At 43.0% G+C, this 15,118-nt stretch overlaps 1 protein-coding gene across 9 annotated transcripts in view; it reads right to left on the reverse strand.

The window, feature by feature from the left end:
* The window catches only part of rufy3 (RUN and FYVE domain containing 3), a 73,193-nt gene that overhangs the window by 38,362 nt on the left and 19,713 nt on the right, over positions 1-15,118 (reverse strand). For 5 of the 9 annotated variants that reach the window (XM_062981209.1, XM_008112163.3, XM_062981210.1 and 2 more), the window contains exon 2: positions 10,477-10,530. The exons of 3 other annotated variants lie outside the window; for them this stretch is intronic. In XM_062981209.1, the coding sequence (XP_062837279.1) occupies positions 10,477-10,530 (54 nt within the window). Of the gene's footprint in view, positions 1-10,476; positions 10,531-11,188; positions 11,212-15,118 lie in introns of those variants that run through there. One more of the 9 variants, XM_008112166.3, reaches the window with a different exon arrangement.

Raw genomic sequence — 15,118 nt, forward strand, 5'->3', positions numbered from 1 at the left:
TGGAGCTGACAGAGGGAATTCATCCAAGCTCTCTCCAGATTCGAACCAGCAACCTTCAGGTCAGCAACTCAACCTTCATGTTAGCAGTCCTGCCGGCACAAGGGTTTAACCCACTGCACTACCAAGGGGTCAATGGGTATGTTCTTATGGCATTGGATAGCTAGCTGCCTATATATGTGAATCGCCCTGAGTCCCCTACGCGGTGAGAAGGACGGGGCATAAATATGGTAAATAAATTACCCACTAAAATTAGGAAACCATTTCAAACAGTATAATAGAATACAATCAAACCCCTACATTTTTTCCTTCTCCTTTATCCTTTTTATCCTAATCATGTATTTCCTATGGGATGTTGAATAAAGTCTTTAGCCCAACTTTATGGCTGTCACAAGTGTTCTGTTCTGCCATAATCTTGTTTTTAATTAGCTCCAATTGAACTATGTACAGTTTCTTTTATTTGTTTAGTATTCTCAGCTATGCCCGCTTTGGGTGAAAAGAAAATCTGAATACAGAGAGGAAGCAGAATCTCAGAAAAGAAAAACAGACAGGTGCATGCTATCCCTCTATTCATGGTCATCATTCTCTAGGGTGCACTCCACAGAATTTAAATAGAAAGGGGGTATAAATTATTTCAAGTCAAGTTGTGTGAACTTGAAGTAAAATAATAATAATAATTAAAAAAAACTTGTCAAAAACTATTAGATCTCTTGGAAGAGGCAAAAAACAAACAAACAAATCTATACTGTAGTGCAGGAATAGTTTTTAAAAGCACAGAAAACCTGACTGAAAATGGACAGGTTGCTTACCTGTAACCGTGTTTCTTCGAGTGTACTCTGTGAATTCACACTAATGGAGAAGGCTGCGCCTGCGCAGGCTCCAACGGATACTCTTCCAAGCTAAAGTTTGAAATTTGGCGGTAACCCCGCCCCTCTTCCCAGAGGGTATAAAGGGCGCCCTCCGCACCCGCTCTCCAGTTCCTACGCCGCAAAGGCAGCGAGAAAGGGAGAGGTTTGCATGTGGGGAAGGAAGGGCGGGATTGTGTGAATTCACAGAGTACACTCGAAGAAACACGGTTACAGGTAAGCAACCTGTCCTTTTTCTTCGTGTACTCTGTGAATGCACACTAATGGAGACTAGCAAGCTGAGGTGTAGGTAGGTGGGATAGCAAACCCGATAACCAGTCTAGTGTCCAAACAACACATTTATTGAGCACAAGGTGCAAAAACAAGCAAATGCAACGGTCAAAGAAGCGATGCAATAGCATATAGTGCAAAAAAAACCCGATCCTTGTTGTTAGGATCCAGAACACAATCACAACATTGTAAGTGAGCAATAGTCTGTAAGAAAATACAGAGGTAGGCATAAACTCATTCTCTGAAAACAGAGGGAGAAGTATTCAAAAAAATACATTTCAGTGCAGTGGGTAAGTATAGTACACAAGCACTACGTTAAAGAATCCCTGAGCACATCGATTACAAACGGGGTGGATGACAACGGTCAGCCTGTAAGAAGGATAAACCCGAAAACTGGTTTTGAGTAAGGCAACAACATTAGGTAAGGCAGGAGGAAAGGACGGACCTGGCAAAGGCCGAGTCCTTGAGGTTCTTTGAGTCCATCCTGTAGTGTGAAACAAAGGTGGATGGAGTGGACCAGATAGCCGCTCGACAGATGGAGTCGAGAGGGACGCCCCTCAGGAAGGCCGTAGAGGTGGAAAGGGCCCTCGTAGATCTAGGGCGGATCGAAGAGGGGGGTTGGCGTTTGGCCAGCTGATAAGCGAGCTTGATGGTCTGAGCAATCCAGTGTGAGAGTCTTTGGGAAGAAAGTGGTTCGCCCAGTTTAAGGGTAGCATAAGCCACAAACAGTCTAGGTGACTTACGTATGTCAGTCCTGCCCTTGTAGAAAAGGAGGGCTCTCCTGACATCGAGGAGATGGAGTTTCCGTTCTAGAGAAGAAGAAGGATTAGGGAAGAAAGCAGGAAGTATTATGTCCTGGTTCAGGTGAAAAGCAGAGACCACCTTAGGTAGGAAGGTGATGTCCGGGCGAAGGACAGCCCTGTCGTGGTGGAAACGGAGATAGGGTTCGTCCACCCGGAGAGCAGACAGTTCCGAAGGCCTGCGCGCAGAGGTGATAGTGATAAGGAAGGCAGTCTTCCAAGAGAGAAGGTGAAGGTCTGCAGAGGCCATAGGTTCGAAGGGAGCTGAAGCTAGTTGAGAAAGGACGAGTTCGAGGCTCCATCCGGGAGTCGGAGGTTGAACTGGAGGGTGCAAGTTGTTGTAACCTCGAAGGAAGGTCTTAATGAGGTTGTTAGAAAAGAGAGAGGGTTGTCCCTGACGTTGGAAATGCCAGGAGAGAGCAGCGAGATAGGATTTTATCGAGGCCAAAGAAAGTTGACGATCCGCAAGGGAAAGTAGGAAGTCCATGACCAGCGGGATCGAAGTAGAGGCGGGATCGACGCGTCGGTCCCGAAGGAAAGTTTGGAATTTTGCCAGCTTGTAAGCATAGGCCTTCGATGTGGCCGGTTTGTGAGCGGCGCGAAGGATCGCCTGCAGGTCTGGGTGGAGAGAATTTAAGGAAGTATCCTCCAGGCAGTCAGGTGTAGGGACGGGACGTCGGGGTGGAGGACCTGTCCCTTCTGCGAAGATAGTAGATGAGGGAGAGTTGGGAGAGTGCGGGGAGGATCCGCACACATCCGGAGTAGCGTGGGATACCACGGCTGGCGTGGCCATGCAGGGGCGATCAGGATGGCCGATGTCGGTGTTAGATAGAGTCTCTCTATTACTCTCGAGATGAGAGGGAAGGGAGGAAAAAGATAGACGGGTTCGAGAGTCCAGTCGAGGAGAAACGCGTCTCCGAGACAGCCCGGAGTCGAGTTTGGAGGTAGTCTCGCTCCGAAGCGAGGAAGTTGAGCGTTCGAGGGGGAGGCAAAAAGGTCCAGAGCTGGCCAGCCCCAATCGTCGAAGACGGATTTCAGGATCTCGGGATCGAGACGCCACTCGTGGGGGGAGGTCGTTATTCTGCTTAGAGAGTCTGCTAGAGTGTTTTGAGCCCCCGGAAGGTGAACTGCCGACAGAGTTATGTGTCTCGCTATGCACCATAGCCAAATGTCCATCGAGAGAGCCATGAGTTTTCTCGAGCCCGTACCCCCTTGTTTTGTTGATGTAGTACATGGCTACTACGTTGTCCGTTTGGATTAGAACAGACTTGTGGGGAAGAAAGCGAGCAAACGCCCGGAGGGCTTTGAAGATTGATAACAGTTCTAGAAAGTTTATGTGGTGAGACCTTTCTTGGGTGGACCACAGGTCCCTGACGGTGAGGTACGACATGTGGGCTCCCCACGCAAAATTGAAGGCGTCGGTCGTGATGGTGACTGACAGTAGGGAGGGATGGAAGGGAAGTCCCACACAAACGTTCGCTGGGTCCTGCCACCAACGAAGGGAGAGGCGAACGTGGTTCGGTACCGTGAGAAACATTGAGCTCGGATGCCGATGGGGTTTGAAAGAGTCTATAAACCATCTTTGGAGAGGTCTGAGACGTAATCTGGCGAAAGGGGTAACCATGACCATGGAGGCCATGTGACCCAGAAGAACTTGGACCGCGTGGGCTCGGATCCTGCGGTTGCGGAGGAGGAGAGAAAGGTGCTGTTGAAGGGCTAGGAACCTGTCCTTCGGTAGGGAGGCGGTTTCCGTGATGGAGTTGAAGAGAGCTCCAATGAAGCGGATCTCTGTGGTTGGGAGGAGTTGAGACTTTGAGACATTCAACTGAAGGCCCAGCCGTTGCAGGAGAGAAAGAGTCTGTGAGACGTGGTTTTGAAGGGATGAGGGGTCGGACGCGACAATCATCCAATCATCCAGATAAGGAAAGACCATAATGCCCTGTTTCCTGAGGTGCGCTGCCACCACGGCGACCACCTTTGTAAAGACCCTTGGGGCCGTGACGAGGCCGAAAGGGAGAACTGTGAACTGGTAAGAGTGTCCCAGGAGCTTGAAGGAAAGGAAGCGTCTGTGGGATCGACGCACCGAGACGTGGAAATACGCGTCGCGTAAGTCTATAGAGGCAAAGTAGTCTCCGTGTCGGAGCATCGGGAGGATGGAGGCCACTGAAACCATTCGAAATTTTGAAGGCAGAATGAAGAGGTTTAGAGCCCGTAGGTCGAGGATAGGCCGAAGACCTCCGCCCCGCTTGGGAACCGTAAAGTATCTCGAGAAGAAACCTCGAGTGTCCTGCTCGGAAGGAGAAGGCTGGATTGCGCCCTTCGCCAGAAGGGAGTCGACCTCGGCGCATATTTCCGGTGAAGGGTCGGTGTGGAGGATGTGACCCGTGGGTGGCAAAGTTTCGAATTCCAAGGCATAGCCGTCTCTGACAATGCGAAGAACCCAGGCATCTGAGGTGATAGACTCCCATTCGCGGTAGAAAGGAGCTAGGCGGTCGAGAAAAGAACAGAGAGGAAGGATCTGGTCGGGGCCTAGGAACGGCATGGTACTGGCAGTAGTAGTGGAGATAGAAAGATCCCCGAGAGAGTGGGCGTCAGGCCCGTCGTTGGGGTTGTGGCATAGCTGCAGGACCTTTGCCCCGACCTTTCGGGACCTGGAGCTGGCGGCGAGGTTGTTGCTGATGACTGTGGTGACTCGAGCTCGACGAGCGTCGAAACAGCTGGTGACGAAAAGGCTGAGGGTAGCGACGGTACCGTTGCGGGAACCATCGGGTCCGCTGAGCCTGAGGTTGATCGGTCCCGCACTTTGTTGCGAGAATCTTGAAGTCGTAATTGGACTTAAGTTTGTCATCAGTGCCAGAATTGAAAAGGCCCTGGGTGTCGAAAGGAAGGTCTTCGATCACTTGTCGAGAGGAAGAAGAGAGTCCTGAGGACCGAAGCCATGCATGCCGTCTGATCGTGACCGCGTGGGCAATCATTTTTCCGGCGGTATCACCGGTATGCTTAGCCATTTGAATTTGGTGGTGTGCGAGAGAGTCCGCCTCCTGTTGGAGGGTCGAAAGGACTGACCGGTCTTCGTCAGAAAGCTTGGCGAAGAAGGGTTGGGCTTTCTCCCAGAGGATCTGTTGATAAGCGCCCATGCAGGCCCCGTAGTTTGCCATACGGCAAAGGAGGAGAGCACCGGAGTACAGCTTGCGGCCTACCGCATCGAAGCGTTTGCCCTCTCTGTCGGCAGGGGAGTTGGAGTGTCGACCCGACGATTGGGAGGCCTTTACCACCATGGAGTTTGGGTCAGGGTGATGCTTGAGCCATTCCAAGGCTTCGTCATCGGTTCGGTACCAGGCCTCTATTTTCTTAGAGGTTGGAGGTATCGAAGATGGAGTCTTCCAAGATGCCTGGATGACGTCCAGGAGGTATGGAAGAAAAGGCAGCAAGGTGGCTGGCGGGGCTTGGGCTTGAACCCTCTTGAAAACGGGGTCGGTAACGGCCTTTGAAGTTTGTTTAATTTCCATCCCCAGAGCGTCTGCCATTCTGACCATCTGGTCGGAGAAAGCCCGAATATTATCCGTCGGGGAAGGTGGGTCGACCTCGTAGGCGTCGTGAGGCGGGGAGAGGTCGAGACCGAGAGAGACAACGGAGGCGGAGAGTATCGACTCGGGGCGTTCGATATCGGGGTCATCCTCCTCGGGCCCTTGAGGGGACCGGGGAGGAGAAACAAGCACAGAGTCCTGATGAGGTATTACCTCAGGAGCAGGGAGAGCCGGCTGTGGAGGAACGCCCTTGGACGCGGAGGCCTGGGCGGCGCGGGCTAAGCGCGTCATCTGTCTACCCCTCTCAGGTGTTTGAGCCGGGGGAAAGAGTTCTTGTCGAGCCGGAAGACGAGATGGTGCCGGCTGGGGAGCCTTAATAACTGTCCTGACCGACCGGTCGGGGGAGGCTTGAACGTCCGCATCCGAGGACTGACCATGAGGAGAGGAAGAGGAGCGGAGGCGTTGTGCTGGTTGGATAGGAGAGGATCTCCTAGAGGAAGGCCCAGAGGAGTGGACGTCCTTCTTCGAAGACGCTGAGGAGGACGACCTCTGGATCATTCGTTTCTTTGCTGGGGGTTGTTTCGACGCGACCCTCAGCGATTTTCCCGGCGTCGGGGGAATCGGGCACACAGCTGCCGAGTCAGATTGAGCCCGTCTGGATTCCTCCTGAGCCCTCTTGAAGGCAATCTTCATGGCGGAAGAAGATGGCAGCGAAGCCAGGCGGGATCGAGTGGAAATGGCCGAAGCCACCAAACTCGAAGTTGATGAAGGGCCCATCTTGCCCGACCGGGTGGATACCGTAGCGGTGGTCACCGTGCAGGGCGGCTTGGTCGGTCGCGGTCTCGAGGTTTTCGAGGTTTTAGATGATACCGACGGAGCAGGCCTGGACGCCATCGAGGCCGAGGTGGAAGTGGAAGCCTCAGGAGCAAGAGTTTTTTCGTAAAGAGCTGCACGGAGTCTCGCAGCTCTATTTCTTCTGGCCTGAGCTGTAAAGGCCAGGCAAAAACGGCAGGTACCGACGACGTGGCTTTCGCCAAGGCAGAAAAGGCACTTAGCGTGGCCGTCGGAATCTGGAATCTTAGCGGCACACTGAGTGCACCGTTTAAAACGCGTGGTTGACATAAGAACGAAGAGTCCGAAGTGAGCTTTGCGGCGGAAAAAAAGGAACTGGAGAGCGGGCGCGGAGGGCGCCCTTTATACCCTCCGGGAAGAGGGGCGGGGTTACCGCCAAATTTCAAACTTTAGCTTGGAAGAGTATCCGTTGGAGCCTGCGCAGGCGCAGCCTTCTCCATTAGTGTGCATTCACAGAGTACACGAAGAAAAAATGTATCTCAATAGTTTCTCCCATGTCTTAAAGGCAGTGATTTCTCATATTTGGGAGGTATGAAATTCTTATTTTGGAGAAATTCCATACCTCCAAAATATGAAGAATCACTGCCTCTAAGACACAGGATAATTTTCTGCCCTGTAACCTGGTGATGTTATGTGATACAACTTGGGTCCAGATAATAGGAAAGCCTCTATGAGCATGGCTGAGTCTTATGATCCTGAGTCTTATAAACCTTTGAGTTCCATCATTTCAGCAGCACAGCAGCTGAAAGTATGAGACAGAATGAAACAATGTCTTAATATAATTTGACTGACATTTCACTGATAGTTTGTTGAATAGAAGAAGGATGCAGATACAGCTATAATGGCTAAGAATTCTTAGAAGTTGTATTGGGAAGTTTGTGAACACAGACCTTCAATTTCCTTCCTGTTCTTCTTAAAATGACTCTTAATGAAGAAAACTTGTATAATGTTATTCAGCTTTGTTATTTTATGTGTGTTTATTTAGGAGTCAGTTCTATTTAATTCAGTCAGCAGTATTTGGGAATAAACGTTGATAGACTGGATCATCAAAAGTACCATCAATATAATTTTGGCCTTGACTTTTCATAGATAGTAATCCATTTCTTTAGATGCAATGCAAAGTACTGTAATATTAAATTCCCAAATTATTAGGCATAGTTATACAATTGTGAGAGTGGATCATAATGTAACAGGATTAGAAAGATGTAAATTGTGAGCCTCACATTAAATCTTCAAAGGGCTGTGAGAAAGCTAACCGGTTTTTCAGATCTTTACAGTGGTCAGTACTGACATGTGAAGCCAATAAAAATGTAAGGCGAAATGCCACTTCTCTTTCCATTAACATTTTCTCCAAATAGGTTCCTTTTGTTATATGTGCAATTATGACTCATATATTAATATATCACTATATAGTGTACCATGACACCATTATCTTTGCTCATATGTCTGCTACTGAATTGGAATTTGTGAGAATCACCCAACCCATCTATTTCTCTTCCCAGTCCTCCTTGGTAATTTGAAAACTATGATTTGTGTATCCCAAATTTATGTACAGCAAGGCCAAGATGATCTGCAACTAGCTTTTGGGTTTTTGAATCTTTTTTGATCCTATAGTCAAGTCTATTCTCACAACTGTATGCATGCATGTGTGTGTGTGTGTTTGATTGATTGATTAATAACCTGAAGCTTTAATATCACTCTGTATTGTATCTGACAGAGTGGAGTGATATCTACAAAAGCTTGTCCTAAAATGTAACTCAGTCTTAAGGGTGTGATATATGATTGAAACCTTGTCTGATAAATTATAATGTACTAAATATGTATTTTCATCACAGTTACTATGGGCTTTATATTTCTAGAACTCAGATATTTTCAAAATCTGAACACTCAAATGTGCTGTGGAGAACAATGAATAGGAAAAAGAAAATATTCAGAATAGTATTTTTAAAATGCAATCCCACAAAATTGAAGAACAGTTTTCGAAAATTTATACATTAAGTAGCACAACCCATCCAATATTCACCATGCCAACAACAGTTTTCTTCAACTATACATAAAATCATGACATTTCCCACTTATGATCATGTTCCTCACCAAATTATCCACATATGTTCTACACTGCAGTGTAACATGTTGCACATAGGTACAGAGTTTACTGCCAAAAATAATACAGGACTGTGCAAATTAGTATGAACACATCATACGTGAGATGCAGTATGCTGTGAAAGTACATGAAAATGGAATAAGCTTAGCTGACATGGGTAATGCACCAGTTTTTATAATAATAATAATAATAATAATAATAATAATAATAATAATAATAATAATAAAACTTTATTTATACCCCGCCACCATCTCCCCAATGGGGACTCGGGGCGGCTTACATGGGGCCACACCCAAAACAATACAATGTAAACAGCATATAAAAGAACAGCACAACACAATACAATAAACAATACAGTAAATAATATCCATTACAAAATAAAACAAGGAGACAATAAAAACAAGGGCAGACCACATAAACATTAAGTTAAAACTCGGGGTGAGAAAGACATAAAAATAAAAACCAGTTTTTGTCTCCCAATTCACATATAACAAATACTGATTTTGACGATGGTGTGCAAGTCATGCTGTAACTAACATCCCAGTACGTCTAATGGCTGCAGATATGTTTGTTTAATCCCAGCTTTGTCTCTAGCTCTCATAAGGGAGTGGTGATTTCAATATCAAAAATAAGACACAAATGAAAAAAGCTTTATTTACTTGAAATATATTACCAAAAGTCTCTTCTCTCACAGTCCTGCTGCCTTCATATGTAGTGCATGTCTACTCAGAAGTAACCCCTACTGAAATAAATTGGATCCACTTTGGACAGCAGCCTGTGGCTATATTCTAAGAACACTTGTTACAGTAGAGTCTCACTTATCCAACACTCCTTTATCCAACGTTCTGGATTATCCAACGCATTTCTGTAGTCAATGTTTTCAATAGATTGTGATATTTTGGTACTAAATTCGTAAATACAGTAATTACTACATAGCATTACTGTGTATTGAACTACTTTTTTTGGTCAAATTTGTTGTATTACATGATGTTTTGGTGCTTAATTTGTAAAATCATAAATTAATTTAATGTTTAATAGGCTTTTCCTTAATCTCTCCTTATTATCCAACATATTCGCTTATCCAACGTTCTGCTGGCCCGTTTACGTTGGATAAGTGAGACTCTACTGTATATCCCAGTTTCTTTTCTCTCAACACTTTCATACAATTGTGTTTGCATTTCCCATACATACCTGATCCCTTCCTACCAGCACATTTGCACAACTGTGCAAATCTGCTTAACGCATCCATCCGTACCTGGATAATTTTGAGGTAGTGTGCCAAAAATGAACATCAAAAAGAGCCTTGAAATGGGTTTGTAATGTAATTATGGTTAACTTCTGCTAAAGTAGCAGAAAAAGCTAACAATGATCAACAGGTACAAGAATACAATGGCATAAATGTATTGAAAGTTTTTGAAATGTTTAATAATGCAAGAGGTGGTGAGGAACATTGCTTGAAGAATAGAGCAGTTAAAGACTTCCATCCCTATATTGGAAACCCTTTATTCAGATCTTCGCAGACAGTACAAATGAATCCGAAAACTCCAGAAGGGGACCATGAAATTGTGACAAAGCATTAAAATGTGACTAAACGTATAAAAGCATTCTATAGTATATTTGAGACTGAGGGGGTAACCCACCGAAATTTGATGTAATGGGCTAGAGTTCACAAAACCTTACTTTTTTTTAGTCTCAAATGTGCCACGATTCCTTCATATTTTAACTGAGCCAAGCTGACAATTACATTTTTGAATTCTACCACCATAAAATGTGTTGTGGACTTTGCCATTTCTCTGACACTTACCAGAAACCACACAGCACCCAAAATAAATAAGGGACTGTATGGATGAATTCACAGAAAACAATGTATGAGACTGAGTTTTAAAGCAGAAAATTCACATTTTAATGAAAGAATGTGAGCACAGTATGGTAACACATATATATGATGCACAGTTACTACCAATGGGTAGTAACTTGTGATCCAGTTCAAAGAAGGACAATAAAAGGCAGATGAAAGTGAAATGGAAATTATAGTGGAAAGATGTTGGTGTGGCACGCACCTTCTGTATCATCGCGCAATTGCTCCACCAAATCTGTCAAATCCTCCCAAGAGTCTTTGCAAACAGCAAAAAAGGAAAAGAAAGAAAAATGTCATGCAAGCCATGATCTAAAGAAAAGACTGAAAAATCAAGAAAAGGAACAGAAAGGGAGCTTGTTAACATACAGGTAGAAGTGATTTTAAAATCCAAATGTTGTTTTTATTCTGTTGTTTTAACATGCAGCAACATAACAAGCTTTATTGAAGAGAAAAAGAAACTTTTCTTAAACTCTTTTGAGTAAGAAAAACATATAAATTTTAAATCAAGAAAGAAAATTATAATCTACGTAAGATTACACTTGATTTGGATTTATACCTCCCTGACTGGGCCTGAGAGTAGGAGGAATGTTCCAGGAAACTATGTGCTAGTCACTTTTCACAATTTTCTCAGAACTGGTTCCCTGAAAATAACAGGAAGCAAAACCTGTCCAGGTGTTTTGAACCAAAGTTAATTCAAAGAAGCAGGCTAAAAGAAACCTTAAAATATAGGTGAATTTATTGATAACACTGCCTTCAACACACTAGTAAATAGCTCTCCCATAAAAATATTGCTTCTTAAGAGAGAAGGAAGAAAGAAAAGTCCTAAAAGAAGACAAAGCCTGTCTCCACAAAGAATAATTTACCATCTTGACAAATAGGTACTACCTATACATTCAAACATTGTTCATACTTACATTGTCTTTCCCGCCTTAAAGCCTAAATTAGACTGAGTAAGTAAGCAAAGCAGCAACTCAAAATAAAGCACCTTCCTCTTACAAAGAGAGCTGTAAAATGCTGGGAGCCAGCAAAGGATACACCCACCTTGGCCTCATTCCCAAAGGAAGGATGTAATCTCATCCTCACTCATGTATTAACTTGTGTGCAACAGTATGAAAACAGCACACGTTTCAATGGTATCCTCACAGTTCAACAAGATTTCAGTATCTCAGAAGTTATTCACAATTTCCTGTTTTACGTTCTGCAAGGCCACTAAGCTAATAAGATTATTCTACTCCCATTGTGGTCATGCAAAATGGAATAGCTGAATAACCTCCAACTCACAAGAGGTCTGCACTTCCTCTGCTAAAGATATAAAATATTCAATATTAAATTAAAAGTATTGAATACCACTTGTAGGTAACACTTTTTCTAACCGTCTCAATGTAGGAGTGAGGATCAAAAATCTGTTTGTTTGAAGTATGTTAAAAATGTAAACTTCATAACTTTATAACATCACAAGCTGACTTTTGAATTCTGTTAAGAGTCTAACAGAATGTTGACTTTTTGTAAGTTTTTAACAACTAGTTAATCATTCTACACTTTACTCTGCTTCTCCTAGACATGAAATGGGGGAAGATACACAAGACTTTGCCCTCTGATCACTCAAAGGTGTAACTCAGGGCCCTTCCACACTATCCCTTTATACCAGGATCTGATCCCAGATTATCTGTTGATCCCAGGTTATCTGGCAGTGGGGACTCATATAGTCATACATTTAAAGCAGATAATCTAGGATTAGATCCTGGGATAAACGGCAGTGTGGAAGGCCCTTAGTAACTCCTTTGGCTTCACCAATACTCCCCAAATACTGTCAAGCATTCTTCACAGCCATAATTACTTACTACTTTAAGAAACTTTACATTATAAGTGAAATCTGCAACCTGTACAATATCCTATAAAACTGTAGTCCACATGTACACAATGCAGCAAACCAAAAGATTTATCATGCCTGTTTTATTTGCAACTTAAAACAAAAAACAGAACCTTGAACACACCAAGCATTTGTTTTGAATACTATTTGCTGCAGAGAACTCATATTAAAAATGTATAGTTACACAATTACAAAAGATGCCATAGATTTGCCAAGCAGAAAGAGAAATGCTGAGGAACTACTTGTAAATTATATAATTTAGTACTGAACCATGTCACATGATAAAAATAATCAGAGCATGGACCATCACATCATGTTGAAGAATTCTAACTAGATAGTTGCTACCAGTGATCCTTAATGCAAAACTTCAATTTATTGGTGTTTGGGAGGCACTTTAAAGGACATCTGGAAGGCATCAGAACTGCAACACATTAACCAATGTGACAATGATCTGCTGAATGGAATAGGACTTCTTTATAAAGCTTTATAGGATTGCATGGCTTCAGGAGCTTCCAAAGGAGTTTGTGATATCCTATTGGATTTTGTTAAGTCTATTATGTTTCTCTCTCACACACACAAACACCAATTGTTTTGATTAATGTTTCGTACTTATATCCAAGGGTTTGCAAGGGCCTAGTGTGCATCTTTCTGGTTTGCCCCTTTTTGAAACAATGAAGTTCAATAGAAATAGAAATAAAATAGCATCAGCGTCAGGCAAACACAGAAACCTGTATTTAAAATTAATTTTGAATGCCTAAAAGCCTTTTACACTTAAAACATAAAGCTATATTTGGCAGGAATATCAGAATAACTTAGCTCATGGATGGATGGCTAGATAGATAGTTAGATAGATAGCTTTATCAGGCAATAAAGTAAGAAATCTATTGCCATTTAAGTATTCAGCATATTTCTCATAATATGTTATAGAAAGGCAGACAGCACATTACATTGAGCAATCCTAACATAATACCTGCCTTAACAGATATAATAAAATGTAAAACACCACACATATTTTTGGTATCTTAACTTACTGTGTATACATGCACCATTTGCCATTCATATCTGTGAAGCTGACCAATATGCAGACACATTCAATCACAAGTCATATGTTGCCAGAAATATTTTCTGAGGCAGGACTATAATCTTAGTGAACTAATTCACAGCCAGAATCCTCAAGCTGCAGGAGACTAATCCAATGCAGCTCAAGCCCAAACTCAAACTGAACAAAGCAGAAGTTTTTTCTTCTTCATCTCTCATCAGTGAACATGACACAAAATTAGCTCATGACACAAATAACTAACCTGTTGGGAGAGCAATCAAATGTACCTTCTATGCATTTTACTTTGATTCCAATCAACTCCAATACAGACTGAGGTGATCGTATTTGCTTCTTTATCTCACAACAGTGGAGAACACAAGAATAAAATATATATGCTATCAATAAGGCGCTTGCCGTCACCTAAACTACCTTGTAAAAACATGTTCAATACAACAATTCTTATTGATGTATGAAAATTCATTAATTAAACTGTTCAATTCATTCACTACTACAGCTCTATGTGAGTATTGTTTCGTCAAATAATGCCAGGTTTCTCTGCTATTCAACACCTAACTGAATTTCACAATATCTGTGAAATATGACCATGCTGTGGTTTTTCTTTCTTTAGCAAATGAATGTTTACTGTCTTCTTGAAACACTGGGTTCAAGAACCCATGTACAATTCTTCTCAGTACAAGAAACACAACTGCAGTTGACCAATGGAAATCTACAGAAAGTCGAATGGAAAGGACTAGCATAAGAATGTTCAGTCCTGGTTAGAATTTCTGAGTAACTTCAGTAGCAACATCAAATACAAAGGCATGCTTCTCTATGGTACATGGAGCAAAGAAACCTGTGTCCAAATTGCCAGCATTTAAAATAACTTCTGATCTTGTTTTAAGCTTTGTTTTAAGATCATATCTGCAAGAAACCTACCAGTTCAGTCTATTTCCTTTTATTCTTAGAGACCTGTATTGAGAATCACCCTACATCTCACATTTGTACTTTTCTTTTCTTGCACTTGTCTTCTTGTGTCTCTGTGATACATTAAATACAACATCAGCTTGGCCCTTGATTCAATCAATACACATAGTCAAAAAAACCCATAAACCCCTCCAAAATATGGTTATTTATTTATTTATTTCTATGAAATGAATAGCACCAGTATTGTGCATATTCATCAAGACAGTATCATCAACGACTGCTGAAAACTAAATGTTGCAACAACAGATATCCAAGTTTTAAAAAAAATTAAAAAAATGTCAGGAGCGACTTGAGAAACTGCAAGTCACTTCTGGTGTGAGAGAATTGGCCGTCTGCAAGGATGTTGCCCAGGGAACACCCAGATGTTTTGATGTTCTCACCATCCTTGTGGGAGGGCTTCTCTCATGTCCCCACATGGAGCTGGAGCTGATAGAGGGAGCTTATCCGCGCTCTCCCCGGGTTGGATTCGAACCTGGCAGCCTTCAGGTCAGCAACCCAACCTTCAGGTCACAAGGCTTTTATTATTTTTATTTGTATTCCGCCCTATCTCCCCGAGGGTACTCAGGGGACTATATATTTACAACAGTCTTTGGTAATATTTTTAAATCAACCTAAATAAAGCAAAAAATATTCTCCAATGTTCACGCTTAAAATAGTTATGGTAAAGTCTAAGCCAATTCAACTACTAGACTAAGTAGACTGTATCCCACGCTCACCAGCTCAGGGAGCCCATTAGTGAACCAAGATTCCCAATTTTTAATTCCTATTTATTTATTTATTTATTTATTTATTGCATGCATTTATACCCCGCCCTTCTCCCCGAGGGGACTCAGAGCGGCTTACATTCTGCCACGAGGGCCAGCAACAAATATACTATAAAAACAAAACAATTAAAACATGATAAGTCCATGTAGAACTGGAATATGTGAGATACAATGCCATTCCACTCTT

This window comes from Anolis carolinensis, chromosome 5, assembly GCF_035594765.1.
Source record: "Anolis carolinensis isolate JA03-04 chromosome 5, rAnoCar3.1.pri, whole genome shotgun sequence".
NCBI classification, from domain to species: Eukaryota; Metazoa; Chordata; class Lepidosauria; order Squamata; family Dactyloidae; genus Anolis; species Anolis carolinensis.